The 26,684-nt window shown below is 44.3% G+C and overlaps 1 protein-coding gene across 1 annotated transcript in view; it reads right to left on the reverse strand.

The window, feature by feature from the left end:
• Positions 1–12,278: 12,278 nt before the first annotated feature.
• Positions 12,279–26,684, reverse strand: part of PLA2G15 (phospholipase A2 group XV) — a 58,777-nt gene continuing 44,371 nt past the window's right edge. The window contains exons 5-6 of the mRNA XM_060788338.2: positions 22,615–22,839; positions 12,279–19,209 (exon numbers count right to left, since the gene is read on the reverse strand). Of these exons, the coding sequence (XP_060644321.2) occupies positions 18,698–19,209; positions 22,615–22,839 (737 nt within the window). The 3' untranslated portion in view covers positions 12,279–18,697. The remainder of the gene's footprint in view (positions 19,210–22,614; positions 22,840–26,684) is intronic.

The raw sequence follows: 26,684 nt of genomic DNA on the forward strand, positions 1-26,684 counted from the left end.
TGAACAGGGATCACTTTGACCAGGGACCACTTGACCAGGGACTAGTTTGACCAGGGACCACTCTCCAACATTATTACCAAAAGGGTTACAAATCGGTTTTTGGTCAACATTAGATTTCGTATGGTTATTTGGGGTGCTGATTCAGAAAATTGCTTTGGATGGACCACATGATCATCAGGTCTAGTTTCTGATACAGAACACAAGCCATCCAGTAGTCGCCATCTACTCGCCTACAGAAAACCATATTTAATAATCTAGAGCTGATGTTGTACTCGTAATCTTTCGTGGGTAGTCAGCCTCTCCCCTCCTGACATTTCCATTGCCTCGGCACTATAAGAGGGTTTTGGGAGACCAGTCACTCTTGTTGCTGCGTGGATTTGAGGCAACAATGTAGTAATGGTGAGGCCGCGGACCATATTTTCATTCTTGTGGACCACTGGTTGTCCACAGACCACAGGTTGGGAATCACTGCGTTAGAGTCACTAGAAGTCAGAAATGACTTGAAGGCATACAACACCAATCCCAAAAATAAATCCATGTTCCCAAACTTTATAGATAGCACCCTAAGATTACATATAACCTCATGGGGAAGAAGTTACATATATTTGCTCTCGTGGGACATTGTGGAAGTAAAAAATAAAATGTCTCCAAGCTTGGGTTTCCAAAGGTGTTTCTGAAGAACTTCAAGAGGAACTTCGGTTGGGTGAACTTCTGTTGGGTGAACAACCAGCTGTGCAAATATAGAGATGGATAAGACCAACCCACCTGCCAGAACTTACCAACATATTGATAAGCATAGGACATAATATGCAGAATCCAAGGTCGCTTTGAGGATGGGCGGGACTGCCAATCACTCCCTGAAATGACGCAGTTCAACCAAAATATATTTCCAAGAGTCTTTCATCTCTACATCCATGGAAAATCAATCCAGATTTAAATGGGGCTCCTAATATCCGGCACAAAGGAGGGGTCCTGGTGTTACATGAGCCATTCATGGATGCTTTTGTGGTCTTTGTGGTCTCTAAATTCACTCTTTTCACAAAAGAAAAGAGAAAGGTTAAAATCAATAAAGCCAAACTTATGAGTTACCTCTACAAGACTCCTAAAAACACTTATCAAAGGAGGTCATTGTCGGGATATAATCTAGAGCTGTGGTTCTCAAAGTGTGCTCTGTGGAGCCCTGGGAGCTCCATGAAGCATATTGAGGGGCTCTGCGGTTCCCTTCTCCTCTCCTCAAGCTTTCCCTCCTCTGGTTCCTAGAGTTTCTGCTATTATTATTAGGATTATTATTATTAGATACATATCAAGATTAATTCATAGCAAACAAGGTCACTCTTCTGGTCATTCTGTCAGCGCGGTCATTCTGTCAGCGCGGATTGTGTTTAAGTGCAGGCCAAGGTCTTTAGGCACTGCACCCAGTGTGCCGTTCACCACTGGGACCACCTTGACTAGCTTGTGCCAGAGTCTTTGCAGTTTGATCTTTAAATCCTCATATCATGTCAGCTCCTCCTCCTCCTCCTCCTCCTCCTCCTCCTCTTCTTCTTCTTCTTCCTAGCCGTCCCCTGCCACGCGTTGCTGTGGCCCAGTCTGTGTTTATGTGTTTTCTGTGTGTATATATGTGTATACATCCGTGTATATTTGTATATATGTATGTTTGCATGTGTGTGTGTGTGGTTTTGTGCATGCCTTGTAATGTATTTTTTGTTTTTTTTAAGTCCCCTATGCTGTGTTTTTCAGTGTTTTATGAGTGATGATCACTTGTTGGTCTGATAAGTGTCTTGTGTCCAAATTTGGTGTCAATTTGTCCAGTGGTTTTTGAGTTCTGTTAATCCCACAAATGAACATTACATTTTTATTTATATAGACTACCTGTACCTGCCACATGTTGCTGTGGCCAACTTTCCTTCTTTCTCTCCTTCTTTCCCTCCCTCTTTCCTTCCTTCCTGTCTTTCCTTCTCTTCTTCCTTCCTTCTCTATCACTTTCCTTCCTTTCCCCTTTTTCTTTCTCTTCTGCTGCCTCTCTTTTATTCCTTCTCTTTCTTTTCCTCCCTCTTTCTCTCCATCTTCCCCCCTTTCCTTCCTTCTTTCTTTTCTTTCCTTCTCTAACTTTCCTTCCTTCCCCCTTTTTCTTTCCCTCTCTCTTTCTCTCCTTCCTTCCTTCTCCCTTTCCTTCTTTCTTTCCTTCCCTCTTTCTTTTCTCCCCTTCCCTCCCTCTTTCTTCCCTTTTTTGTGTATTGTCATTTAGCTTTTCGTCATTTAGCTCCTTGGGGCTTTTTAAGTCCCTTCTGCTGTGTTTTTCAGTGTTTCTATGAGTGAAGGACATACATTGGGTTGTTAGGTGTCTTGTGTCCAAAGTTGGTGTCAATTCAAACCCAGATGTTGTTGTTCATTCGTTCAGTCGTCTCCGACTCTTCGTGACCTCATGGACCAGCCCACGCCAGAGCTCCCTGTCGGCCATCACCACCCCCAGCTCCTTCAAGGTCAGTCCATTCACTTCAAGGATGCCATCCATCCATCTTGCCCTTGGTCGGCCCCTCTTCCTTTTGCCTTCCACTTTCCCCAGCATAATTGTCTTCTCTAGGCTTTGCTGTCTCCTCATGATGTGGCCAAAGGACTTCAACTTTGTCTCTAGTCTCCTTCCCTCCAATGAGCAGCCGGGCTTTATTTCCTGGAGGATGGACTGGTTGGATCTTCTCACAGTCCAAGGCACTCTCAGCACTTTCCTCCAACACCACAGCTCAAAAGCATCGATCTTCCTTCGCTCAGCCTTCCCTAAGGTCCAGCTCTCACATCCGTAGGTTACTACAGGGAATACCCAGATGACCAACAGAAAATACTGTGTTTTCTGATGGGCTTTGGCGACCCCTCTGACACCCTCTCGTGACCCCCCCCCCCCCAGGGGTCCCGATCCCCAGGTTGAGAAACACTGGCCTAGAGTGACTATGTCTCTTGGCTCCAGATTTTCCTGTCTCCTTCTATGTTTCCTTCTCCATCTTTTCCTCCCACCAAAGATAACATGGCTTCAGGCAGGCTCTTTGATGGTGTATTTCTATTGATTTTTGTACTGCGCTTGGATATAGGCAGCCTATAAAAATTAATGAAGGCCTCTACTCATCATCTGACAGCATCTTGAGATGTTGTTTTCATTCCTTTTTAACCTAAAGAAGGTGTTTCTTTCAACCTTGCTGTCCTGAAAGTGCTTTCAAAACAGGTTTCAGGTGAAATACTGCACTCCAGTGGTTGCAGAAGGATCTTCAGCTATTCAATAATTCTCTTTATAAGGATTTAAAGAAGAGATTACATCAATATGTCTCAACTTGCGGAGGGGTCTCAAGGGGGGCTTCAGAGAGGTCACCACATATTATTATACTTACAGTTATGAAGTAGCAACAAAAATAATGTTATGGTTGGGGGTCACCACAACATGAGGAACTGTAATTTTGCTACTGTTACACATTTCCATTCACTGGGCCAAGTTTGGCACAAATACCCCGATATGTCCAAATTTGAATACTATTTATTTATTTGTCGTGTCAGGGCAGCCAGTCAATTATATTACATTTCTAACAGAACAAAGCAAACAAACAAACAAAACACAAAGTTTGCAAGCTTGGTAGTTGATTAAATGTCCTTTTGACCAGTATCTGTCCACTTGGAGTGTTTCTGGTGTTGCCGCAAGAAGGTCCTCCATTGTGCATGTGGCTGGGCTCAGGTTGCATTGCAGCAGGTGGTCAGTGGTTTGCTCTTCTCCACACTCACATGTCATGGATTCCACTTTGTAGCCCCATTTCTTGAGGTTGGATCTGCATCTCGTGGTGCCAGAGAGCAGTCTGTTCAGCGCCTTCCAAGTCGCCCAGTTTTCTGTGTGCCCAGGGGGGAGTCTCTCATTTGGTATCAGCCATTGATTGAGGTTCTGGGTTTGAGCCTGCCACTTTTGGACTCTCGCTTGCTGAGGTGTTCCAGCAAGTGTCTCTGTAGATCTTAGAAAACTATTTCTAGATTTAAGTCGTTGACATGCTGGCTGATACCCAAACAGGGGATGAGCTGGAGATGTCACTGCCTTAGTCCTTTCACTATTGGCTGCTACTTCCCAGTGGATGTCAGGTGGTGCAATACCGGTTAAGCAGTGTAATTTCTCCAGTGGTGTAGGGCGCAGACACCCCGTGATAATGCAGTATGTCTCATTAAGAGCCACATCCACTGTTTTAGTGTGGTGAGATGTGTTCCACACTGTGCATGCATACTCAGCAGCAGAGTAGCAAAGCGCAAGGGCAGATGTCTTCATTGTGTCTGGTTGTGATCCCCAGGTTGTGCCAGTCAGCTTTCGTATGATGTTGTTTCTAGCACCCACTTTTTGCTTGATGTTCAGACAGTGCTTCTTGTAGGTCAGAATGACTCCCAGGGATTTGGGTGCGCTGCAATGCTCCAGTGGGATTCCTTCCCAGGTCATCCTCAGAGCTCGGGATGCTTGTCTGTTCTTGAGATGAAAAGCACATGTCTGTGTTTTAGATGGATTAGGGATCAGCTGGTTTTCCCTGTAATAGGTGGTAAGGGCACCTAGAGCTTCGGAGAGCTTCTGTTCTACCATCTCAAAGCTCCCTGCTTGAGCAGTGATGGCACGATCATCAGCATAGATGAAGCTCTCTGTCCTTTCTGGCAGTGGCTGGTCATTTGTGTAGATGTTGAACATGGATGGAGCAAGCACACTTCCCTGAGGCAGGGAAAACTGGTGTGTAATAAGAAATTAAATGTGCAGATTTTATAAATGTGGATTTAATATGATGTGTGGAAATGAATGGAAGAATGGAAAGATGCATGACGCTAATACTTTTGGAAACACCACTAAAAGACCCAGGCCTGCAATGACTAAACTACCTGCTTGCTGGACTGTAATTAAAAGTTGCCAATGAGAGCTGAAAAGTAAACTCTGATAAGAATTGGGACAGTGATAACAGAAATGTTTACAATGTTAAGAAGGAAGTCAACATAAGATCGACACCAATCAAGAAGATCAACATCTGGCCAGGAAACTGAGATGGATCCAGAATGGAAGACGTCTATCTTTAATTCACAACTTTGGGATGACATCAGCAGAATATTCCTATAAAAGACTCAGTCTAATAATGCTCAAAGTGTGGCTGACCTGAGGAGTCTGTTCCACCTGCTATTTTGGAGTTGGAGTTGTTGGGAATTATAGTTCATCTACAATCAGAGAGCATTCTGAACTCCACCGATGATGGAATTGAACCAAACTTGCCACACAGAACTCCCATCACCAACAGAAAATACTGGAAGGGTTTGGAGGGTACTGACCTTGAGTTTTGGAGTTGTAGTTCACCTACATCCAGAGAGCATTGTGGACTCAAACAATAATGGATCTGGACCAGACTCGACATGAATCATCAATATACCCAAATGTGAACACTGGTGAAGTTTGGGGAAAATAGATTTCACATTTGGGAGTTGTAGTTTCTGGGATTTATAGTTCTCCTACAATCAAAGAGCATTCTGAACTTCACCAATGATGTAATTGAACCAAACTTGGCACACGGAACTCCCATGACCAACACAAAATGCTGGAAGGGTTTGGTGGGCATTGATTTTTGAGTTTTGGAGTTGTAGTTCACCTACATACAGAGAGCACTGTGAACTCAAATAATAATGGTTCTGGAACAAACATGGCACCAATATTCAATATGCCCAAATGTGAACACAGGTGAATTTGGGGGAAACAGACATTGACATTTGGGAGTTGTAATTGCTGGGATTTATAGTTCATTTACAATCAATGAGGATTCTGAATTCTGCCAATGATATAATTGGGCCGAACTTCCCCTTTGACCAACAGAAAATACTGTGTTTTCTTATGGCCTTTGGCAATGTCTTTGACACCCCCTCACAGCCCCCCCCCCCCCGGCCATGGTGATCCATGCCTTAGTCACCTCCAGATTGGATTACTGTAATGCCCTCTATGTGGGGCTGCCCTTGAAGACAGCCCGGAAATTTCAATTGTTACAACAGGCGGCAGCCAGGCTACTAACTGGAGAGACTTACAGGGAGCGGTCAACCCCTCTGTTTAAGGAGTTCCATTGGCTGCCTTCATTTTCTGGTCCCAATTCAAGGTGCAGGTTGTTACCTACAAAGCCCTGAACGGTTTGGGAACCGCCTACCTGCGTGACCGCATTTCTGTGTACGAACCCATGCGATCACTTCGATCATCTGGAGAGGCCCTGCTCTTGCTCCTGGCCGTATCGCAGGCATGATTGGTGGAAACGAGGGAGAGGGCCTTCTCTGTAGTGGCCCCCCGACTCTGGAACTCACTCCCCAAGGATATCAGGCAAGCCCCCACATTGGCAGTCTTTAGGAGGAGCCTGAAAACGTGGCAGTTCCAGTGTGCCTTCCCTGGATAAGGAAATAATCCCCAGCAAAATGTCCTCAGAAGCACTTTAACTACTCGTTGGGTTGCTCTCTCTTCTTTTAAAACCCTCCTATCAGATACATCCTTCCTCTGTTCATGCCCAGTGTTTATTTTTTAAAATTTTAAATTATTATATTTGGCCCGGCCATAGGTTTTTAAATCCTTGTGCGTTACTGTTTACATGTGAGTTATATTAATTGTATCGTTTTTGCTTATTGTTTTTTGTTTTATTGATGTATTGTCAGGCTTGGCCTAGTGTCTAGATCTAAGGAAGTCATGCTACCCCTCTATTCTGCTTTGGTTAGACCACATCTGGAATATTGTGTCCAATTCTGGGCACCACAATTCAAGAGAGATATTGACAAGCTGGAATGTGTCCAGAGGAGGGCGACTCAAATGATCAAGGGTCTGGAGAACAAGCCCTATGAGGAGCGGCTTGGGGAGCTGGGCATGTTTAGCCTGAAGAAGAGAAGGCTGAGAGGAGATATGATAGCCATGTATAAATATATGAGAGGAAGCCACAGGGAGGAGGGGGCAAGCTTGTTTTCTGCTTCCCTGGAGACTAGGACGTGGAACAATGGCTTCAAAGTACAAGAAAGGAGATTCCATCTGAACATGAGGAAGAACTTCCTGACTGTGAGAGCCGTTCAGCAGTGGAACTCTCTGCCCCGGAGTGTGGTGGAGGCTCCTTCTTTGGAAGCTTTTAAGCAGAGGCTGGATGGCCATTTGTCAGGGGTGATTTGAATGCAATATTCCTGCTTCTTGGCAGAATGGGGTTGGACTGGATGGCCCAACTCTTTGATTCTATGATTCTATTCTATGATTCTATGTAAGCTGCTCCAAGTCCCGTTGGGGAGATGGTGGCGGGGTATAAATATAGTTTTATTATTATTATAGTGGCAAAGGAAGCACTGTTTGACAAGGTCTTTTTCCTGGAAAGGCAGGAACACACACACACGGGAATTGCATGGCAAAGGAAGCGTTCTGTTCTGCCGCAGCTGCTGGAACCTTATCGTGTTGTGTTCCCAAAATATGTAACGTTACCCTTGCCCCTGGAGTCACCTTCGGCAAAAGGCTGGACCAAAGGATCACCTAGGGCAGTGGTTCTCAACCTCCCTAATGTCACAACCCCTTAATACACTTCCTCCTATTGTGGTGACCCCAACCATGACATTATTTTCGTTCCTACTTCATAACTATAATTTTGTTACTGTTATGAATCATAGAATCATAGAATCAAAGAGTTGGAAGAGACCTCATGGGCCATCCAGTCCAACCCCCTGCCAAGAAGCAGGAATATTGCATTCAAAGCACCCCAGACAGATGGCCATCCAGCCTCTGCTTAAAAGCTTCCAAAGAAGGAGCCTCCACCACACTCCGGGGCAGAGTTCCACTGATGAACGGCTCTCACAGTCAGGAATTTCTTCCTCATGTTCAGATGGAATCTCCTCTCTTGTAGTTTGAAGCCATTGTTCCGCGTCCTAGTCTCCAAGGAAGCAGAAAACAAGCTTGCTCCCTCCTCCCTGTGGCTTCCTCTCATATATTTATACATGGCTATCATATCTCCTCTCAGCCTTCTCTTCTTCAAGCTAAACATACCCAGCTCCCCAAGCCGCTCCTCATAGGGCTTGTTCTCCAGACCCTTGATCATTTTAGTCGCCCTCATAATGTAAATATCTTATATGCAGGATGGATTTTCATTCACTGGACCAAATTTGGCACAAATTCCCGATACGCCCAAATTTGAATACTGGTAAAGTGGGAAAGGGATTGGTTTTGTCATTCGGGAGTTGTAGTTGCTGGGATTTATAGTTAGCCTACGATAAAGAGCATTCCAAACTCCACCAATGACGGAATTGGACCAAACGTGGCACACAAAATTCCCACAACCAACAGAAAATACCTTAAGGGTTTGGTGTTGAGTTTTGAAGTTGTAGTTCACCTACATCCAGAGAGCACTGTGGACTCAAACATATCTGGACCAAATTTGGTATGAATACGCAATATGCCCAAATGTGAACACTGGTGGAGTTTGGCGGGGGGGGGGGGGGGGGGGAGACACTGACGGACTATCACGAAGTTTAAGATCTTCAGGAGAGGCCCTGCTCTCGGTCCCACCACTATCGCAAACGCGGTTGATGGGGATGAGAGACAGGGCCTTCTCAGTAGTGGCTCCCTGCCTATGGAACACCCTCCCAGATTGGCCACCTCCCTCTTGTCTTTTAGAAGGAAAATCAAGACCTGGTTATGGGACCAAGCGTTTGATCAGTGAGCCGCAAGTGGAAGAAAAAATCACACAACGTATGGCAATGAATTGACCCGGACTGGTTTTTTGGATCTCGATTTTAATGGATGTGTCTTAATTGTTTTAATTGTTGTTTCAATATTTTTAATATTTTGATTGTACTGTGGTTGTTTTTATGATGCTAGCATCCTATGATGCTTTTGTTAGGCCGCCCTGAGTCCCCCTTCGGTGGGGAGAAGGACGGGGTATAAATATAATTAATAAATAAATAAATTTGGGAGTTGTAGTTACTGGGATTTATAGTTACTGGGATTTACAGTTTACCTTCAATCAAAGGGCCCCTTGAACCCCAACAAGAATAGAATTGAGCCAAACTTCCCACACAGAACCTCCATGACCAACAGAAAATACTGTGGTCAGACAGAAAATACTGTCTTTGGTGACCCCTCTGACACCCCCTCGCAACCCCTCCAGGAGTCCCGACCCCCAGGTTGAGACTGGTTTAGGGCTAATGCCAACACTTTGAATTGTGCCCAGTAGCAAACTGGCAGCCAGTAGAGCTGGCACAACAGAGGAGTTGTATGCTCCCTGAGCGCCACTCCTGTCAGTATCCTGGACCATTTGAAGCTTCCGAACAGTCTTCAAAGGCAACCCCACGTAGAGAGCGTTGCAGTAGTCTATACAGGATGTAACCAGAGCGTGGACTAACGTGGACAAGTTAGACATTCTAAGGATTATTTCCGCGTTTGATAAATTAAAATATATAATATTTTATATAGAATATATAAACCCTTTTTCCTAGTTCCAACAGACCTCACTACCTCTGAGGATACTTGCCATAGATGCAGGTGAAACGTCAGGAGAAAATGCCTCTAGACCATGGCCATATAGCCTGAAAAAACCTACAACAACCCATAAATTAAAACGTTCCCATCCAAACCCAAGTAACTGTTGGGGTTCGGCCTCCATGTGAACTTGAACCTGATTCTATGATTGCATTTCCTGATGCAACTGAACAGGCTACTGAACATATATATTTTCCCTGATGGTTTGGAAACTGTTGATTCTGAGGGCAGTGGCTGGGAAAGTGAAACTAAACATCCTGATGAGGATGTTTCAGAGTTGAGCGGTGATAACTCCAGAGGAGTTAACACCTGCCTTTTTTAATGAGGATAGAAGAAGGCAGATTTGGGGAAACAGGAATGAATCACAGAGTCTGCAAAGGTCAAGTAGATTAAAGGAAAAGGAGGCTTCCAAGCCTGGAGGCGTGTCCCGAAACAGTTTCTTTAGTTTAAAGTGTCTCCCCCCGGGCTGTCTTGTCAGATCATAGAATCATAGAATCAAAGAGTTGGAAGAGACCTCATGGGCCATCCAGTCCAACCCCCTGCCAAGAAGCAGGAATATTGTATTCAAATCACCCCTGACAGATGGCCATCCAGCCTCTGTTTAAAAGCTTCCAAAGAAGGAGCCTCCACCACACTCCGGGGCAGAGAGTTCCACTGCTGAACGGCTCTCACAGTCAGGAAGTCCTTCCTCATCTTCAGATGGAATCTCCTCTCTTGTAGTTTGAAGCCATTGTTCCGCGTCCTAGTCTCCAGGGAAGCAGAAAACAAGCTTGCTCCCTCCTCCCTGTGGCTTCCTCTCACATATTTATACAAGGCTATCATATCCCCTCTCAGCCTTCTCTTCTTCAGGTTAAACATGCCCAGCTCCTTAAGCCGCTCCTCATAGGGCTTGTTCTCCAGATCAAGCATCATTGAGACTGAGACATTACCTTGGCTGAGTTCCGATTTCCCATGGCCTGAATTCCCAGAGGATTCTAGTTTCAAGTACGGTTAGTGAGATACTAACAGGTTCCAGGTTTTCTATCGTGTTGCTTTTGGACTTTTGATCTAGTTCAGAGATTTTCCTGAGGCTTTTTGACTTTGCATTTTCCTCTATTTTGTAACCATTTTTTCATCAATAAAAAGGATTGTTTTTCCCACAATCAAGTGCGGTGGATTTAATCTTATGGTCTTGTTCCCTGATCTGGGTTGCAACAGTAACGAAGGTGGAGGCATCACTAGGTTCTTGTGGGTTTTTTTCGGGCTATAGAGCCATGTTCTAGAGGCATTTCTCCTGACGTTTCGCTTGCATCTATGGCAAGCATCCTCAGAGGTTGTGAGGTCTGTTGGAAGTAGGAAAAATGGGTTTATATATCTGTGGAATGGCTGGGGTGGGGCAAGGAGCTCTTCCCTGCTGCAGTTAGGTGTGAATGTTTGGCTGATCACCTTCATTAGCATTTGAAGGCCTGCCTGAGCCTGGGAAAATCTGTTGCTGGGAGGTGTTAATCTGTGCCTGGTTTTTTCCTCTCTGTTGTTTAGCTGTTATAATTTTAGAGTTTTTTAATACTGGTAGCCAGATTTTGTTCATTTTCATGGTCTCTTCCTTTCTGTTGAAATTGTCCACATGCTTGTGGATTTCAATGGCTTCTCTGTGTAGTCTGACATGGTGGTTGTTGGTGTGGTCCAGCATTTCTGTGTTCTCAAATAATATGCTGTGTCCAGGTTGGTTCATCAGGTGCTCTGCTATGGCTGACTTCTCTGGTTGGAGTAGTTTGCAGTGCCTTTCATGTTCCTTGATGCGTGTCTGGGCGCTGCGTTTGGTGGTCCCTCTGTAGACTTGTCCACAGCTGCATTGTATATGATAGACTCCTGCAGAGGTGAGAGGATCCCTCTTGTCCTTTGCTGAACGTAGCATTTGTTGGATTTTTTTGGTGGGTTTGTAGATTGTATGTATGTTGTGTTTCCTCATCAGCTTCCCTCTGCGGTCAGTGGTTCCCTTGATGTATGGCAGGAACACTTTCCCTCTGGGTGGATCTTCATCTTGACTCTCATGGCTTCTTCTCGGTTGTCTTGCCGCTCTTCTGATGTCTGAGGTGGAGTCTCCATTGGCCTGGAGAGCCCAGTTGAGGTGGTTCAGTCCATCTTGGAGGAGGTGGGCTTCGCAGATTCTTTTTGCACGGTCTGCCAAGGCTTTAATGGGGCTTCTTTTTTGACTTGGGTGATGGTTGGAATTTTTGTGTAGATATCTATCTGTGTGTGTGGGTTTTCTGTAGACGGTGTGACCCAATTGTTGATCTGGTTTGCGGATGACTAGGACATCTAGAAAAGGCAGTCTTCCTTCATTTTCTTTTTCCATGGTGAACTGGATGTTTGGGTGGATGCTGTTAAGATGGTCCAGGAACCTGTTGAGTTCTTCTTCTCCATGGCTCCAAATGGTGAAGGTGTCATCCACATATCTGAACCATATCGTGGGCTTTTTGGTTGCTGTCTCCAGGGCTTGTTCTTCAAAGTGTTCCATGTAGAAGTTAGCTATGACCGGGCTGAGAGGGCTCCCCATAGCTACTCCATCTTTCTGTTCGTAGAATTCATTGTCCCACTGAAAGTAACTGGTGGTGAGGCAATGGTGAAACAGAGCCGTGATGTCTTCTGGGAACCTCTGGTTGATGAGTGCCATGGTGTCTGCTACCGGGACCATGGTAAATAGAGAGGAGGCATCACTTTTCATTCAACCCTCGTAGCCATTCAGACACCACAGAAAAGATGCAGCTCTCGGAACACAAGAATAACCTGAATCATTTGATCGACTTTATTGTGTTATCAAAGTATGACAATCAGATAGGCAAAAAATTCTACAGAACACAGATTCAAAGGTGTGTATAAAAACGACAGGCCTTACTGGGCAGTGTTCCATACAAAATACTGTCAAGCAGAGAACAGCAAAGGTGTTGCTTTGTCCCTGAATATCCGAAGAGCTCAAACACTATTATGGACTCCACAAAGTAGCTTAAATGGCAGGATTTTGCAACTTTGGCCTAAAAACTCCTTTGCACTTATTGCTTGCCCTTTTGTAAACAGGATCACACTGTGACCCTGACACTTTGCAGCAGCATTCGTAACTTCGCACACACATACGCACAAGGCTGAAGTCCCATCCAGCTCCATCTCTCTCGGATCAGGAGTTAAGTACATTTGGTCCACAGAAAGTATTTGACTTTAAAAAGAAAAACATTGAGGAAGAAAGTCATTTGCATTTGAAAACAATACATTTCGAACCATACCATCCCTTCATAAGCTCAGCTCAACAGCAGCCTTCGGGATTCAGAGAGATATTTTTATGATCATCGATCAATATTTTGCATTTCAGGGGAAATCTAATTTTTCTGAATACTCAATTCTCGGGCTGTATCACAAAATCAATAGGGGACTGGAGTTGTTTGAGAAAGGTTGTTGTTTGTGAAAAAAAAAAGGTTTTAAGACAGGGTTGTTGTGAGTTTTTCAGGCTGTATAGAATCCAGAAGCATTCTCTCCTGACATTTCGCCTGCATCTATGGCAGGAATCCTTGAATGGCCTAGCAGTTCCAGATAAGAAACAATCAGGGCCAGCTAATCACCTCCCAATAAAGGATTCCCCCAGGCAGTAAGAAGCCAGACCTTGAAACTGCTAGGACATTCAATGCTAATTAAGGTGGCCAATTGAAACATTCACACATACCTCCAACAGACAAGAGTTCTTTCTCCCACCGATATATAAACCCCACTTGCCTTGTTTCCAACAGATCCCTCAACCTCTGAGGATGCCTGCCATAGATATGGGCAAAACGTCAGGAGAGAATGCTTCTGGAACATAGCCAGGCAGCCCAGAAAACTCACACCATGTTCCAGAAGCATCCTCTCCTGACGTTTCGCCTGCATCTATGGCAGGCATCCTTGAATGACCTAGCAGTTCCAGACAAGAAACAGTCAGGGCCTGCTAAACACCTCCCAACAAAGGATTCCCCCAGGCAGTAAGAAGCCAGACCTTGAAACTGCTAGGCTATTTGATGCTAATCAAGGTGGCTAATTGATATATTTATATCTACTTCAAACAGATTAGAGTTCTTTCTCCCATTCTGGACATTACACAGATATATAAACCCTGTTTTCCTAGTTTCTAACAGTCCTCACAACCTCTGAGGATGCCCATCACAGATGTGGGCAAAACGTCAGGAGAGAATGCTTCTAGAACATGGTCAGACAGCCCGGAAAACTCACAACCCAGTGATTCCAGCCATGAAAGCCTTCAATACATTGGTAGTTCCTCAACTTGTGAGATTCAGGCCAAGACTAAAAGTTTGAAAGAATTTCAAAGCGTCCAGTACTCTGTCGTTGGGATTTGGAAGTGACCATCATTCACAATATCAAGATGTAGACACAAGTCACTTTGAGTTGTTCCGCCATGCTACACATATTCAGAGTTGTTAAGCTGACGAAAGAGGAAAAAATCAGCCAAAAGGATGTTTCAGCGACATTACGGTTATCACTGGATCAAGTTATAATGTCACTACACAGAACCAAGAGGAGAAAGAACAGTCACGTCATCCACAAAAACACCTAACATGGTCTGCCTGGTCGTATTCAATTCAACTGCAGCTAGCTGGAGCAAACACTGGCAGGTAGATTGGACTAAACAAGAGTGAGCAAGATGGACATCTGCGCAGGTGAGGCATTGAGATTCACTTGGAACACAACGTATGGCACGCTGGAAAGGGATTAGAGAAGTCAAAGCAGCAGGTGCTAGTTCTCCAATATAGTGGAATAAGGTGAATGCCCTCAAACTTGACTTCCTCTCCATCTACATTTGCGCTGGGCTTTAGCACAGCTGGTAAATCACCAGCAATAAGATCTACCAACCGAAAGGTTGCCAGTCCAAATTCCCATGTTGGTGTGAGCTCCTGATTGTCAGCTCACAAACTTGACTTGATCTTCAGGGCTAAGATTCTCCATCCACATTTGGGCCGGGCTTTAGCACAGCTGGTAAATCACCAGTAATGGTAAGATCTACCAACCAAAAGGTTGCCAGTCCAAAACCCCATGTTGATGTGTGTTCCTGTCAGCTCACAAACTGGACTTGATCTTCAGGGCTAAGCCTTTCTATCTACATTTGGGCTGGGCCTTAGCACAGCCGGTAAATCACCAGCAATGATCAGATCTACCGACCAAAAGGTTGCCAATTCAAAGCGCTGGATTGGTGTGAGCTCCTGACTGTCAGCTCACAAACTTGACTTGCTCTTCAGGGCTAAGCCTTTCCATCTACATTTGGGCTGGGCTTTAGCACAGCTGGTAAATCCCCAGCAATGGTAAGATCTACCAACTGAAAGGTTGCCAGTCCAAAACCCCATGTTTGTGTGTGTTCCTGTCAGCTCACAAACATGACTTGATCTTCAGGGCTAAGTCTCTCCATCCACATTTGGGCCGGACTTTAGCACAGCTGGTAAATCATCAATGAAAAGATCTACCAACTGAATGGTTGCCAGTCTGACACCCCGAGTTGGTGTGAGCTCCCGACTGTCAGCTCACAAACTTGACCTGCTCTTCAGGGCTAAGCCTTTCCATCTACATGTGGGCCGGGCTTTAGCACAGCTGGTAAATCACCAGCAATGATAAGATCTACCGACCGAAAGATTGCCAGTTCAAAGCCCCGGGTTGGTGTGAACTCCCAACTGTCAGCCCAGTTTACTGTTTACCTAAGCCAGTAGTTCTCAACCTGTCAGTCCCCAGATGTTTAGGCCTTCAACTCCCAGAAATCCTAATAGCTGGTAAACTGTCTGGGATTTCTGGGAGTTGTAGGCCAAAACACCTGGGGACCCACCGGTTGAGAACCACTGACCTAAGCAGTTCGAAAACAGCTTGTGCTGTAAGTAGAGAAATTAGGTACTGCTAAAACGAGCGGGGGAGGTATTTTACAACACCATAAAAATCAGAAAATGCCCAGCAACCAAAAGGAAGGAGGAAGTCCTGATGGCTCTTTGTCAAGAGGATGGAGCGACAGCACCCTCCTGTGGCTGGATTTGAGTACAACCTCCAGGGCGCCAAAAAGCTGGGCATCGACACAACATACCTTCTTTCTGTCCTGTCTATCCAAAACGGCACTGAATGTTTGCCGTGTATGTGAAGTGCGATCCGCCCTGAGTCCCCTTGCGGAGACAGGGAGGAATATAAATAAAATTTTATTTTTATTACAACTTAAACCAACTCTAAGTAGACAGAATAAATCTGTTTCACTCCCTTCTTTCTGTTGTAATTTAGACTAGAAGCTCCCCAAGGTCAGTTGCCTATTGTTTTGCTTATCTTACCCATACAAGTGCCAAACCTACTGATGGCACGTGATAAATAAATCAGAAAGTCACTCAATAGTTTCTGAGTGATATATTTTAGTCAGTTTTCTGCTACAACACAGACCATTTCAGTAAACAGCAACGTTCAAAGTTTGCATGGAAAAGAACCCTTGCTCTTTCTACATCAGTAGTTCTCAACCTGCGGGTCCCCAAATATTTTGGCCTTCAACTCCCAGAAATCCTAACAGCTAGTAAAATGGCTGGGATTTTTGGGAGTTGTAGGCCAAAACATTTGGGGTCCCACAAGTTGAGAACCACTGCTCTACATCCTCTGAAGATAGCAAGTACCATGGTGGCCTTAAAGCTGTAGGACAAATCAGGGCAAGATGGAAAATATCTTAACGTACACATTGCAATCAGATTTGCAGCCAAGTTTAGAAGTTTAATTAGTGACCGGGCTGGTTTGGCAGGTTGCATTTGCATCGCAATCTTTGCACACCACAATACTTGCAAGTCACATCAAAAAGCCCTTTTCTGCTGACAAATCAAATCCAACTGTCAGAAGATGTCAGGTGGAAATATGGCAAAAATGTCATTGCCGTACAATCCATCAAGTGGTTCGATGTTTCAGTTGGTTCCAGCATTATTGGAAAAAAAGGAAATGAGTGTTATGCATTTCTCTAATTATTTTAAATATATAATTTCTTGGGAGCATTGAGATTATACTACAAAATTTTGCAATGTAACAACATCATTACGATTCGGACATTTATTAAAGGAAGTGATGCACAGGAGCGTAACAAGAGGAATCAGCTTTTGTGCCATGACCCATCACTGAAGAATCTGCTTAATCTTATTATCTGTCTAAAGGTCTGGTTCAAGAAATCCCCCCCCCCTCCCCCGTTTGCTCACTTGAGATCAGGGTCAGATCGGCTCACTTGAAACTTTTAGCTCTCCAGGACATTGTTGTTTTCAAGTTCGGCTCACTCGGAACTTTTAGGCCTCCAGGACATTGACACTTTCGAGTTTGGCTCACTCAGAACTTTTAGCTCTCTAGGATATTGTCGTTTTCAAGTTCGGCTCACTCTGAACTTTTAGCCCTCCGCAACATTATTGTTTTTGAGTTTGGCGCACTCAGAATTTTTAGCTCTCCAGAACATTCGTTTTTGATTTCGGCTTGCTCGAATCTTTCAGCTCTCCAGGACATTGTTGTTTACGAGTTGAGCTCACTCGGAACTTTTAGCTCTCCGGGACATTGTTGTTTTTTAGTTCGGCTCACTTGGAACTTTTAGCTCTCTGGGACATTATCGTTTTCGAGTTCGGCTCACTCGAAACTTTTAGCTCTCCGGGACATTGTCTCACTCAGAACTTTTAGCTTTCTGGTCTATTGTTGTTTTCGAGTTCGGCTCACTCGAAACTTTTAGCTCTCCGGGACATTGTTGTTTTCGAGTTTGGCGCACTCAGAACTTTTAGCTCTCCAGGACATTGTCGTTTTCAATTTCGGCTCACTCGAAAGTTTTAGCTCTCCGGTACATTGTTATTATTGAGTTTGGCTCATTCGAATCTTTTAGCTCTCCAGGACATTGTTGTTTTCGAGTTCGGCAAGCTCAAAACTTTTAGCTCTCCGGTACATTGTTGTTATCGAGTTCGGCAAGCTCAAAACTTTTAGCTCTCTGGTACATTGTTCAGGCCTTAGCTAGATTCCGACCCACGCTCAGTAATGTGCTGGATTCAAGGCATCGGGGTTACTTGTGCCGGGCAACTGCTGGACATTCTTTTTGCTGGTCATTTTGGCACATCTCAGCCATAAGGCCTTCTGCGGGTCATTACAGCATGATGTGTAAAATTGACAAACTTTGGCCCTCCAGGTGTTTTGGACTCCAACTCCCACCATTCCTAACAGGCTACCGGCTGTTAGGAATGGTGAGAGTTGGAGCCCAAAGCACCTGGAGGGCCAAAGTTTGCCCACGCCTGCTCTAATGTGTTCTCTAGGGGCATGTCCTCCAATTGCAGCTCCACATGTGCTCCCCTTCCTAGGAAATAAAGTCAGTAAAATACAGAAGAAGGTTCATAGTGTAAGAAAAATGGACTCTCCCTTCAAGACGCTGTATCCAAGTAACAGCCAGGAATTCAGGAAACTCACTCCAGTAACAAAAGCAGTGCAGCCGGCAGCTTGCAAATGCTGTCAAGTGGCCACTCTAGATTGCAAAGAAGGACACATCTCACCCAGAACATTCCTGGAGCAGCCTTGGTCTTTTGGAACAATAAATAACAGTCATACAAGCATTCAAACAGCAGCTAATGTCCCTCAACAACACTGAAAATCCACTTCCTTCCAGAAAGCGTTTACAATATGAATCTTTAGGACCACAGACAGACAAATCAGAGTTTCAGAGATGCACTTACGGAAGTCTGGAGCCTTCTGCTTCTTTACCTCCACCTTACAAACACCTTAGTGGTGTAAAGACCCTATCAGGACACGAATGTTCATCTCCTCCAAGAGCAATACCTGACTGGATGGCACCATTGTAATATTGAATCATGTGTGTGCTCATTTAATGGCAGCTTCCACCATTTAGGACCATTCGAGGAGCCTTGTGCAGTCCTAACATTGTCTCTGTTGCTCTGTACGTATAGAAAGTCCTCCCTGATACATTCAACTATATGTACAGTGGGTATTGCACTAGAGGTGCCTAAATGCAGCTGGGCTGAGCCTTTTCAATGTAGGACGCTACAGTGTTATGAGCACTAATCAGAGATGAGTGATCCCTAACTGACATCAACACAGATTCCCAGCAAGTCCCAACAAGCCGGCTTTTCAATATGGGTCCAAAATAATCGACTTTTCCTCTTCAAGAGACCCCCGTCAAGTGTCAAAGAAATGTTCTGCAATGCATCAGGAGCCAAAGAGAACCTTTTCCACATAGGAAATGGTCTGAGGATCGTAGAGCATCTCGATGTGCTCGCTTCCCGGCAGCTCCTGGAGCCTCACTTCGTGCTTCTGCCGACCCACCCACCTGTGGCACTGTAAGGCACTCTGCAGGTTCACTGTCCCATCCCCGTCGCCGTAGAAGATTTTAGGCTCCTTGTCTGGGAAACTGTCGTAGAAGAAGGAGTCTGGGGTGTCCACGCCAGTGCCGTAGAGACAATGGATGCGCACCCCTGGAGGTGGCATCTCATAGACCAAGGCCTCCGTTTCTTCCCTCATGCGCCAGCCGTCCTCAAAACCAATGTCGGAATAGAACTTGTGGTAATCTCGTAGCGTATAGTTAGCAGTTGGCGTGCTGACAAGGATCTTGTCTTCAGGCCATGTGTAGTTGTAAGGGAGCAACCAGTTGGTCGAAACGGCAGAACGCTGCTGGTCTCTGATCTTAAGGCTGCTGATGACCGGGATCCGGTTGTTGTCACCTGTTGGAAGTATATTAAAAGTAACTGTTCAATGCATTGGGCGACACACATTTTTGTGCTTCAAATGTTAGATTTGTTTCAGGTTATATTTGACCAGCCAATTAAAAAAAAACAAGTGAAAAGAGAGGGGGGCAGAAGACAGTTACACCTTGTCTCCTGTGCTTTACTAACAATATAATCTATATAAATAAAAAGGTAATGTTTGTTTGTGGGATTAACATAACTCAAAAACCAGTGGACGAATTGACACCAAATTTGGACACAAAACACCTCTCAGGCCAACGAATAACCATCACTCATAAAAACACTGGAAAACACAGCAGAAGGTATTTAAAAAGCCAAAAAACAAAAATTACATATGCGCAAAACCATATATATATGCATGCAAACACACATATAAACACAGAAAGGGGGAAGGAAGAATGAGAGAGAGAATGAGGGAGAGAAGGAGGGCAGAGAAAGAAGGAAAGAAAAAAGGGTAGAGAAGGAAGGAGAGAAGGAGGGAGAGAAAGAGAGAAGGAAGGAGGGAAGGAGAGAAGGAAGGAAAGAAAGGTAGAGAAGGAAGGGAGGAGAGAAGGAGGGAAAGAGGCAAAGGAGAGAAGGAAAGAAAGAAAGGTAGAGAAAGAAGGAAAGAAATAAAAAGTGAAAGAGGGAAGGAAGGAGAGAAGGAATGAAAGAGAGGAAGAAGGAGGGAAGGAAAGAGACAAGGAAGGATGGCACCAAAGAGCAATGGAAGTGAGAAAAGAAACAGGTAGAGAAGGAAGAAAGAAGAAGGGAAAGAAAAAGAGGGAAGGAGGATAAAGAGGGAGAGAAGGTTGGCCACAGCAAAGCGAGGGGGGTACAGCTAGTCTATATAAATAAAAATGTAATGTTCGTTTGTGGGATTTGTAGTCAAAAACTACTGGACAAATTGACACCAAATTTGGATACAAGACACCTAACAACCCAATGTATGTCCTTCACTGAAAAAAATGTTTTTGCCATTTGGGAGGTATAGTTGCTGGGATTTATAGTTCAGCTACAATCAAAGAGCATTCTGAACTCCACCAATGATGGAATTGAGCCAAACTTGGCACACAGTTCTCCCATGACCAACAGAAAATACTGGAAGGGTTTGGTGGGTAGTGTCCTTTGGTTTTGGAGTTGTAGTTCACTTACATCCAGAAATCACTGTGGACACAAACAATGATGGATCTGGACCAAACTCTACACAAATACTCAATATGCCCAAATGTGAACACTGGTGGAGTTTGGGGGAAATAGAATCTTGACACTTGGGAGTTGTAGCTGCTGGGATTTATAGTTCACCTACAATCACAGAGCATTCTGAACCCCACCAATGATAGAATTGGGCCAAACCTCCCACACAGAACCGCCATGACCAACAGAAAATACTTAAGGCCATCCAGTCCAACTCCCTTCACCAGGGCAAGAAAACATAATCAATGCCCTCCTAACAAAGAGCCATCCCGCCATAGATATAGATATAGATGATTCACACACAGAGAGAGATAGTATCATAGATTTGAAAGGGACCCCTAAAGAAGGACAATGATATGTTGCATGTTCCAGAGTAGGCAAACCAGATACTCTCTACATCAACACTGACAAAGAAACAGTAAGAAATACATATATTAGAAACCCACACTTTCACATTCCTTTATTTTCCAGATCACCAGACTGAGCCACAGCAACGCCTGGCAGGGGACGGCTAATATAATATAATATAATATAATATAATATATTGTGCATACATATAATGGTATAGTACAATATAGTAATATATAATACTGATCTTTTATTATGCTAATCATATAATATATCTTGTAAGCCGCTCTGCGTTCCCTTCGGGGTGAGAAGGGTGGCATATAAATGTCATAAATAATTAATAAACAGTTTTCCCCATTCAGCTCTAGCTTTTGAGGTACAGAACATATGCCATCTATTAATTGAAGAGAGATATTAACAAGCTGGAATGTGTCCAGAGGAAGGCGACTCAAATGATCAAGGGCCTGGAGAACAAGCCCTATAAGGAGCGGCTTAAAGAGCTGGGCTTGTTTAGCCTACAGAAGAGAAGACCGAGATTAGACATGATAGCCATGTATAAATATGTGAGGGGAAGTCATAGGGAGGAGGGAGCAAACTTGTTTTCTGCTGCCCTGGAGACTAGGACGCAATGGAACAATGGCTTCAAACTACAGGAAAGGAGATTCCATCTGAACATCAGGAAAAACTTCCTGTGAGAGCTGTTCAGCAGTGGAACTCTCTGCCCTGGAGTGTGATGGAGGCTCTTTCTTTGTAAACTTTTAAACAGAGCTGGATGGCCATCTGTCGGGGGTGCTTTGAATGCAATTTTCCTCCTTCTTGGCAGAATGGGGTTGGACTGGATGGCCCACGAGGTCTCTTCCAACTCTATAATTCTAATAATATTATAATGTGATACAATATAATACTAATAATACAATATTATAATTATATATATAATATTAATAATATTACAGTATAATGGCATAGTACAATATAGTAATACATAATACTAATATTGTGCTATGGTAATAATATAATATATTGTATTTACATCTCTGCCCTGGAGTGTGGTGGAGGCTCCTTCTTTAGAAGCTTTTAAACAGAGCTGGATGGCCATCTGTTGGGGGTGCTTTGAATGCAATATTCCTGCTTCTTGGCAGAATGGGGTTGGACTGGATGGCCCAGGAGGTCTCTTCTAACTTGATGATTCTATGATTCTAATAATATTATTCTGTGATACAATATAATACTAATAATACAATATTATAATTATATATATTATATTATTAATAATATTACAGTATAATGGCATAGTACAATATAGTAATACACAATACTAATATTGTGCTATGGTAATAATATAATATATTGTATTTACATTTTATTATATTATATAATTACAAATATAATTTTATATTTTATATTACATGTAATATTGCTAATAATATCACAATACAATGGTTTAGTACAATATAGTAATATATAATACTGATATTGTACTATGCTAATAATATAATATATTGTACATATTGTAAGCCGATCTGAGTCCCCTTTGGGGTGAGAAGGGTGGGATATAAATGTCGTACATAAATAAACAAATAGTTACATCTAGAAAACGTTTTAGGTGTCACCTTTTTTTTCCTCCTGTGTGTAACATCTTTGCTGAATGAAGAAGACAGGTAAATTTTGAAAGTCTACATAATGCATTTTCTGCTTTGGCCCACTAAAAGTATTGCTGCTTGTTGAATTTGTTGTATTTTGATGAGTTGCCAACATGGGTGTTTCCTGGTAAACAGAGCCGCACATGGTGCTGACAAATATGCCCAGGTTGCGTCACAGGAACACCTGTTTACCCTCCGTTCGTCCAGACACACCTACCTGACGCCAGCACTCGGAGCGTTTTGGCCACTCCACCCCATGGAGCACCCAGCGACACAAAGTCCCGGATGTATTTGTCTTTCCAGTCCTGAGGCTGGTGCTTGAGGAAGTAAAGGGTGTACATATTCCCCATGCTGTGGGCAATTAAGACCACTGGTTCGGCATACTCTTCATACATGCTCTCAATCAGCTTGCGGAGTGCCACAAAGTAGTATTGGTTCTCATCTGAAAGCATTAAAAACAATTTATGCAATTAACTAAATGACTTCATTCCACATCTCGATTTCTAGTTTACCATTAAAGAATTAAGAGTCACAAAATGCCCAAATGTTTCTTTTTTCTTAATGGAATCACTGCTAGTTTGCAATAATAGTGTGATTACAAAAGGTTTTTTTTCAGTGTCAGGAGCGACTTGAGAAAATGCAAGTCGCTTCTGGTGTGAGAGAATTGGAAATCATCCAGCCTACCACTTTTGGAAGGCCCTGGTGGCACAGCGGGTTAAACTGCTGAGCTGATGAACTTGCTGACTAAAAGGTTGGCGATTCAATTCCGGGGAACAGGGTGAGCTCCCACTGTTAGCCCCAGCTTCTGCCAACCTAGCAGTTCGAAAACATGCAAATGTGAGTAGATCAATAGGTATTCCTTCTGTGGAAGGTAACAGTCATGCTGGCCACATGACCTTGGAGGTGTCTACAGACAATGCCGGCTCTTTGGCTTAGAAATGGAGATGAGCACCCAGAGTCGGACATGACTAGCCTGAATGTCAGGGGAAGCCTTTACCTTAACACTTTTGGAAACTTTGTCTCATGTTCATTTGCATATGTCAACATGCATGTTTGCTCTATTTGCACTGATCTCAAATAACCAGACCAGGGCATAAACTGGACCTTTGCATATCGCTACAACTGAGACTTGTGCGCCAGCTGCGACCGTACCTCGCTAAGGATGATCTGGCCGGGGTGGTCCATGCCTTAGTCACTTCTAGACTGGATTACTGCAATGCGCTCTACGTGGGGCTGGCCTTAAAAACGGCTCGGAAACTCCAATTGGTCCAGCGGGCAGCGGCCAGAATGTTAACTGGGGCCCATTACAGAGAGAGGTCAACCCTCCTGTTTAAAGAGCTCCACTGGCTGCCGTTTATCTTCCGAGCCCAATTTAAGGTGCAGGTGCTTACCTACAAAGCCCTGAACGGTTTGGGACCACCCTACCTGCGTGACCGCATCGTTGTCTATGAACCCACACGCTCACTCTGGTCATCTGGAGAGGCCCTGCTCGTGATTCCGCCCACGTCACAAGCGCGTTTGGTGGGGACGCGGGACAGGGCCTTCTCCATGGTGGCCCCCCGCCTCTGGAACGCCCTCCCGAAAGACCTCAGACAAGCCCCTACACTGGCAGTCTTCAGAAAGAACCTTAAAACCTGGCTGTTCAAATGTGCCTTCTCAGACTAGAAACCCCAGTTCCAAATCCCAGAAGCACTTTAGTCAGTTCCAAGACCACCGCACACTGCACACCGCACCTATATTTAATCCCATATCCCTCAGACACATCAGCACTTTTAATCCTGTACCCCTACTCCGGCCGGCTCAGTTTTTAATAATGTCTTGCCGTATTGCTATTGTATTTGTTTTCTGCTTAACTGTTTTTATTTGCTATGTATTGTATTGTTGTATTGTGTGAGCTTCGGCTTGTTGTAAGCCGCATCGAATCCTTCGGGAGATGCTAGCGGGGTACAAATAAAGTTATAATAATAATAATAATAATAATAATAATAATAATAATAATAAAAGAAATTCGGCTACTGTTGGTTTTTTAAGTTAGGATATAATCTAACACTGATACACTGTGTGTGTTGGGGGGGGGGGGGGATGAGCTCATTCACAGTGCTTTTCATGTTCCTTGATTCATGTTTGGACATTGCTGCATTTGGTGGTCCCTATGTAGACTTGTCCATAGGCACAGTCTGGTTTTAGGCTGGGACATGGCACTGAAACCGCCTTGGTCGCCTTAGTAGATGATCTATGCCAGGAGCTAGACAGCCTGTGTTGGATGGGGTTATACTCTCCCTGAAGACGCAGGTTCACAGCTTGGGAGTGATCCTGGACTCATCGCTGAGCCTGGAACCCCAGTTCTCAGCGGTGGCTGGGAGAGCTTTTGCACAATTAAAACTTGTGTGCCAGCTGCGCCCGTACCTTGGGAAGTCTGATCTGTCCACGGTGGTCCATGCTCACGTTACATCCCGAATAGATTATTGCAAGGCGCTCTATGTGGGGCTGCCTTTGAAGATGGTTAGGAAACTTCAGTTAGTTCAACGGGCGACAGCCAGATTACTAACTGGGGCGGCATACAGGGAGCATACCACCCACCTGTTATGCCAGCTCCACTGGCTGCCAGTCCATCTCCGAGCCCAATTCAAAGTGCTGGTTTTGACCTATAAAGCTCTATAAGGTTTGGGCCCAGCTTACTTGTCTGAACGCATCTGCCCTTATGTCCCACCTCGCAATTTAAGATCATCCGGGGAGGCCCTGCTCTCGCTTCCGTCAACAGCGCAAATGCGCCTGGCGGGGACAAGAGACAGGGCCTTCTCGGCTGTGGCCCCCACCTATGGAACACACTCCCGAAGGAGGTAAGATCTGCTGTCTCGCTCCTGACCTTTAGAAAAAAATTAAAATCATGGTTCTAGGACCAGGCCTTTGGACAATAGATGTATGCAGCTTTTAGTGGGACAAGGACTGGAACGGCGACTCAACTGATGGGATTGCTTTATGGTTTTAATGACTGTTTTGATATTTGATGATGTACTGTTTTTAATCTGATTTATGTTCAAAGTGTAGTTTTACTATTGTAGTTGTAATTGTACTATTGTAGTTGTAATTGTACTATTGTAGTTGTAAGGCATTGAATAAAAGGTCTGGAGAACAAGCCCTATGAGGAGCGGCTAAAGGAGCTGGGCATGTTTAGCCTGAAGAAGAGAAGGCTGAGAGAGGATATGATAGCCATGTATAAATATGTGAGAGGAAGCCACAGAGAGGAGGGAGCAAGCTTGTTTTCTGCTTCCCTGGAGACTAGGACGCGGAACCATGGCTTCAAACTACAAGAGAGGAGATTCCATCTGAACATGAGGAAGAACTTCCTGACTGTGAGAGCCGTTCAGCAGTGGAACTCTCTGCCCCGGAGTGTGGTGGAGGCTCCTTCTTTGGAAGCTTTTAAACAGAGGCTGGATGGCCATCTGTCAGGGGTGATTTGAATGCAATATTCCTGCTTCTTGGCAGGGAGTTGGACTGGATGGCCCATGAGGTCTCTTCCAACTCTTTGATTCTATGATTCTATGATTTTGCCATTATCTATGTGTAAACCGCTTTGAGTCCCCCTAAGGGTGAGAAAAGCAGTATATAAATACTGTAAATATATAATTAAATAAATTTCCCCTTGACATTAAGTCTAGTTGTGTCCAACTCTGGGGGTGGTGCTCATCTCTATTTCTAAGCCAAAGAGCCGGCGTTGTCCATAGATGCCTCCAAGGTCATATGGCCAGCATGACATCATGGAGCACCGTTACCTTCCTGCCGAAGCAGTACCTATTGATCTATTATTATTATTATTATTATTATTTCGAGGTTTTATATACCGATCCTCTCACCTTCAAAGAGGGATTCGGACCGGTTCACAACATGTGTTAACATACAAAAAATATACAAAGACAACACAATGCTACTTCATTACACGGTTAAAATATCAGCACTATACATGTTAAAACATTATCATCACAGTTAAAAGAGCCAAATCGTCCGACACCATCACAATCCCATTCATCATCCTTCTTTCATGTGGGCAAAGAATTAAATCAGTTGTCAAATGCCGCGTTCCACAACCAGGTCTTTGTTAGTTTCCTGAACGTCATGAGGGAGGGGGCAGTTCTGATCTCTAATGGCAGGGAGTTCCAAAGTCGAGGGGCCACCATTGACTTTGCATGTCCCTTTTGCATGTTTTCGAACTGCTAGGTTGGCAGAAGCTGGGGCTAACAGACAGAGCTCACCCCACTCCCCGGATTAGAACTGCCTACCTTTTGGTCA

This window comes from Anolis sagrei, chromosome 8 (genome assembly GCF_037176765.1).
Source record: "Anolis sagrei isolate rAnoSag1 chromosome 8, rAnoSag1.mat, whole genome shotgun sequence".
NCBI lineage: Eukaryota > Metazoa > Chordata > Lepidosauria > Squamata > Dactyloidae > Anolis > Anolis sagrei.